The following is a 4,300-nucleotide window of genomic DNA, read 5'->3' on the forward strand; positions in this document are numbered from 1 at the left end:
AGTAATAATTTATTATTAATATCTAGAAACATTTTAAAAGCGAAAATTTTTACTGCATTACCTCAAAGAGTATCACTGTTATAGTGTGTCTAAATAAGATATAGTGCCACAAGGATATTGTAGCACCTATTTGACATTGACAGGATGGCGCCTCTAAGCATTTAGGGTTACCAGTAAGGTAATATGTCAGAAATTCTTTTCTTTTAAACGCAAATTGCACAGGAAGTGCTTGCACCTTACAATGTAACTAGGAAATGCCCCAGACTTCGTTTGTCGGTTAGAAGGCTCTATAGTTAAAGAATCTTTGTAGCAAACTTTTAGCAGTGCTACTTTTAAACGCTTTTAACACTTTATTTCATGGAATAACATTAAAAAGCCACGCAAAACGCCAAGTGAACTGACAAGCTATGTCACTGTTACCCTGACATTAAATGTCACTTCTCATCGCCAGGTGCCAAAATAATCATGTACATCTATACTCGTTTAGCTGTCAGCTGTCATTCTAAACTTATGCTGTCACTTGACTGTCACTGTCATTCATATATTGAAGGAAAGAGTTGTACGGGTTTATTATTTGTGTAATAAATATAAATAGTGCAAATATGTATTAAATTTCATATAAAATCAGATTTACATACTAAAGATACATGGATGATGCATTTGTAAAAGTGATTACTTAATTTTTAAGAAGATCTCTTGTTAAATCACAAAATGTCGACTAGACGTGCTAGGATAAAAGCTGTAACATCTTTGCCACCAAGAAGAAAAAATGCTGAATCTGCAGATGTTAAAAACAAGCAGGTTCAAGTTAAAGAAGACATTGAAAAAAAACTCAAAAGCCCACGAACACCACGACCTTTAGTAGAAAAAAATGAAGTGGCTGACAGCGTCGGCCCTTCAAACACTTCAGATGAATTTACCAACGCAACAAAGTCTCGGAATGTAATTAAAACTCCGAACAAAAATGACAAAGCTAACGCACCAACAACTGGAAGCTCTCCAATTAATCCAACCGAGAAAATTAAGTCATCACCAAAAACCACAGAAAAAGTGTCTGGTAACGCTACTTCTGTTATCAAATCGAACAAAGGTATATTTGCATCACCACAATCACGACGAGATAGTCCATTTAGGAAAGCTATTGCATCTCTTTTGACCACATCCCCAAAAAACACCACAAAAAGTGCAGATGTAAACCAAGCAAAAAGTGTATCACCGCAAATAAATAAACATACACCCAAACAACAAATAATAAATGACAACAATGAACTGCATATAACAAACAAAAATATACATAAAGTTACACATAATACAGTTAGCCCTGTTGGAAGCAGCACTACCGAAGGTAAATATGTAATCACATACTTTTAATTTATATAACATTTTTGGAATAAGTTTACATTCAAAATGTACAATAAAAAGTACATTTAAGTACGTCATTTTCAATACGTATCCTGAGAATGTGTTTTGAAAAAAAATTAAACAATTTCTTTTTCACATGATTTCAGATTTCAATGTGCCAAGTGTTCCAGAGAGTGTCACAGATGAGACAGTGATGGATGGTATAGTGCCGTTACAGCAAGCTGGCAGTGCACCCAAGCCTATAGATGTTCTAAAAAGCGAAATTATATCAGAAAATGTTGAAGTTCTCTTTGATCCAATAGTACCATTACCTTCACCAAGTAAAGTGAGGCCAAAGTTGCGCCCAGCTCCAAGACTGGGGCCTCAAAGAAGAAATAGTATACAGGTATTATTTTATTTAGATTAAATGAATTTTAAATTGTCATGTGTATTATTATAGACAAACTTATCTGACTTGAATATAAATTAAACTAAAATTACATTAGCCCACAATCAGCCTTCCATCAACATCTTTAAATGGTCATTTCTATCTCTTACACTAACCTCTATAAATGGATAGGCTGTAAGTCATGGTATTAAGTCAGAATGTAGCAAAAGCTATTTATACAAGTAAAAAATTATACATGTAGCTGTCTTGTTTTGCCTTGTGTCATTTCATCTTTATGGTTTTACATATTTTTTTACACAACAAACATTTCTTCACACACCAGACCAATTTATTTTTAGTTTAGATGTAATCAGATTGTACTCAACTTCCTTCCTTATATGCATACTATATTGTTAAAGGGCAGTGCCAGTGAGTCGGAGGATGAGACTCGACGCGCGCAACTGTCTACTGGGAGAGCTACTCCATCTTTGGGTAGACAACGTCATGATTCACACACATCTAGCTCAATAATAAATCGGTTAGTATATTTGTACCCCGCTTGAAAATTTACCAAAATTATTAACACATTCCGTGCGTTATGTGAAGCATTTTCCAGGACATGTGGAAGCTAGTTGTAATTTTCTAATCCCTGGTGGAGGAGTTGATAATCTACTTTTCCATACACGATCAAAAGAGATAACTATATACGTGACATGCTTGCTTCATAGGTTTATCATTGAAGTATGGAACATGTTAATTTCTCTCACAAAATGTTTTCTGCCGTACAAATAAATTTGATATGTCTTAACACTAAGTAATTACATTGTACTTTAACACAAGTATTATTATCGTTTTATTACAGAGAGGTACATCGTGTGCGGAATGATTCTGTTTGCTCAAGTGCGAGTCAATTGACTGCCCCTAGTGGTCTTGCTTCACCGTTCAAGGAGAAACAGAGCAAGTAAGTACAGCTGTTTTAAACAACTTCCATAGGTGAAAATATATTTAGCTTTAAAGTATGGTAAAAAAGTGTATTAATAAATGTAAGTCACACTACGGCCGTAATACTATATTTCTTCGTTGTGAAATTATCAAGGCATACGGTCACTCGCTGATTCTTTTTACTGTCTTTTCGGTTGCAAAAGGGTCGTGAAATAACTTTTATCGCCCCATATTTGGTTTACCGCATCCTACGGCAGCCTAGGCTTTAAGTTCCATCACTGATGGTAGTTGTCTTGTCAGATTACGTCGCCAGGAGGCGGCCAACCGGCGCGCGGCCGCGATGCGCCGCAAGCGCGAGAAGGCCGCCGCTAAGAGAGAGTCACTCACCATGTATGACCTCATATTCTACAACCCCACCACTAATCCTATCATGTGAGTGCATGTTACTTTTTAGATTTAATTTTTAGTCTTTACTTAATACATGTTATGTAAGATGTCAGCAATCACAGTATATTTTTAAATAATATTTATTCTAATAAAAAACCCTGCACTTATGCCACGCTATAGGCTTAATATTTTCATGCTATTACTTTAAAGGGGTGAATGAATTGAAAAAATGTGCATGCGTGAAATACAAAACAATGTGGATGAAGCAACAGTGTTAGTCATAAATTCTGATGATTTTTTTTTTAGTCCAGATCAAGATGAAATAAAGGCGAAAGAGGATAATGCTAAAGACGCTAAAGAGTCTGCAGCAAAAGCTGAGGAAAAAAGTAAACAAAAAATCAAGTCACCTGAAGCAGAGGCCGCGCCCGCGCCCGCGCCGCAGATCAAACTCGGAGCGAATGGAGAGATAGTTCTCGATGAACAGAGTTTGGTAAGTCGACAAGAGGCAATACAAATGCAGTTTCACACATGTAGGAATAAATAATATGTTATATTTTTTTAATGTATGTTACATTGTGAAAATATAACTGTTAATAGGATTTGGGCGTAGCTTGGAACATAGATCATTGATAGTAACTTTTTTTTTTTGTTGTTCTACGGATACGAATTCGCGGACGACAGATGCACCGGGTTTTCGTCCTCCGAATAACTCTATCATCTGTCATTGTAGTCATCACTCCCGTCTTGATCATGTCACCTTTCACGCAATCCATCCATCTCTTTCTAGCTAATAAGATCATCACAAACTTACAGTGGTTTAAGCACAAGTTAAGTGCTTAAACCACTAAGCTTCCGACGCACACGCAAATTTCGTTAGCGCGGATTGTGGAGACAGACAAACAAAAATTTTAAATGCGATTTTTATTTTCAGAAACACAAGTACATTGTCTTCCTGAAATCCAGAATTTTTCTTTTTGATATTACAGACCCTCCAATTTTATTATATTTATAGATATCTTACTATTATTAGCGAAAGTATAGATGGATGGATGTTTGTTAAAGTTAGTAGCCTAATCAGCTGAACGCATATCAATTAAATTTGGCATAGACGTAGAAGATAGTCTGGAAGAAAACATAGGTTACTCACTTTTTTTTTAATTCCACGCAGACAGAGTCGCGGACGATAGTTAGTAGATATAGAACACTATTAAGCTACGAGGTATGTCGTAGGTGATAAAGCCT

At 35.8% G+C, this 4,300-nt stretch overlaps 1 protein-coding gene across 1 annotated transcript in view; it reads left to right on the forward strand.

The window, feature by feature from the left end:
* Window positions 1-536: 536 nt before the first annotated feature.
* Window positions 537-4,300, forward strand: part of LOC106102087 (muscle M-line assembly protein unc-89) — a 7,008-nt gene continuing 3,244 nt past the window's right edge. The window contains exons 1-7 of the mRNA XM_013281496.1: window positions 537-1,345; window positions 1,509-1,747; window positions 2,149-2,267; window positions 2,592-2,690; window positions 2,972-3,103; window positions 3,365-3,548; window positions 4,289-4,296. Coding sequence (XP_013136950.1) covers window positions 712-1,345; window positions 1,509-1,747; window positions 2,149-2,267; window positions 2,592-2,690; window positions 2,972-3,103; window positions 3,365-3,548; window positions 4,289-4,296 — 1,415 coding nt within the window. The 5' untranslated portion in view covers window positions 537-711. The remainder of the gene's footprint in view (window positions 1,346-1,508; window positions 1,748-2,148; window positions 2,268-2,591; window positions 2,691-2,971; window positions 3,104-3,364; window positions 3,549-4,288; window positions 4,297-4,300) is intronic.

This window comes from Papilio polytes, unplaced genomic scaffold (genome assembly GCF_000836215.1).
Source record: "Papilio polytes unplaced genomic scaffold, Ppol_1.0 DF823923.1, whole genome shotgun sequence".
Taxonomy (NCBI): domain Eukaryota; kingdom Metazoa; phylum Arthropoda; class Insecta; order Lepidoptera; family Papilionidae; genus Papilio; species Papilio polytes.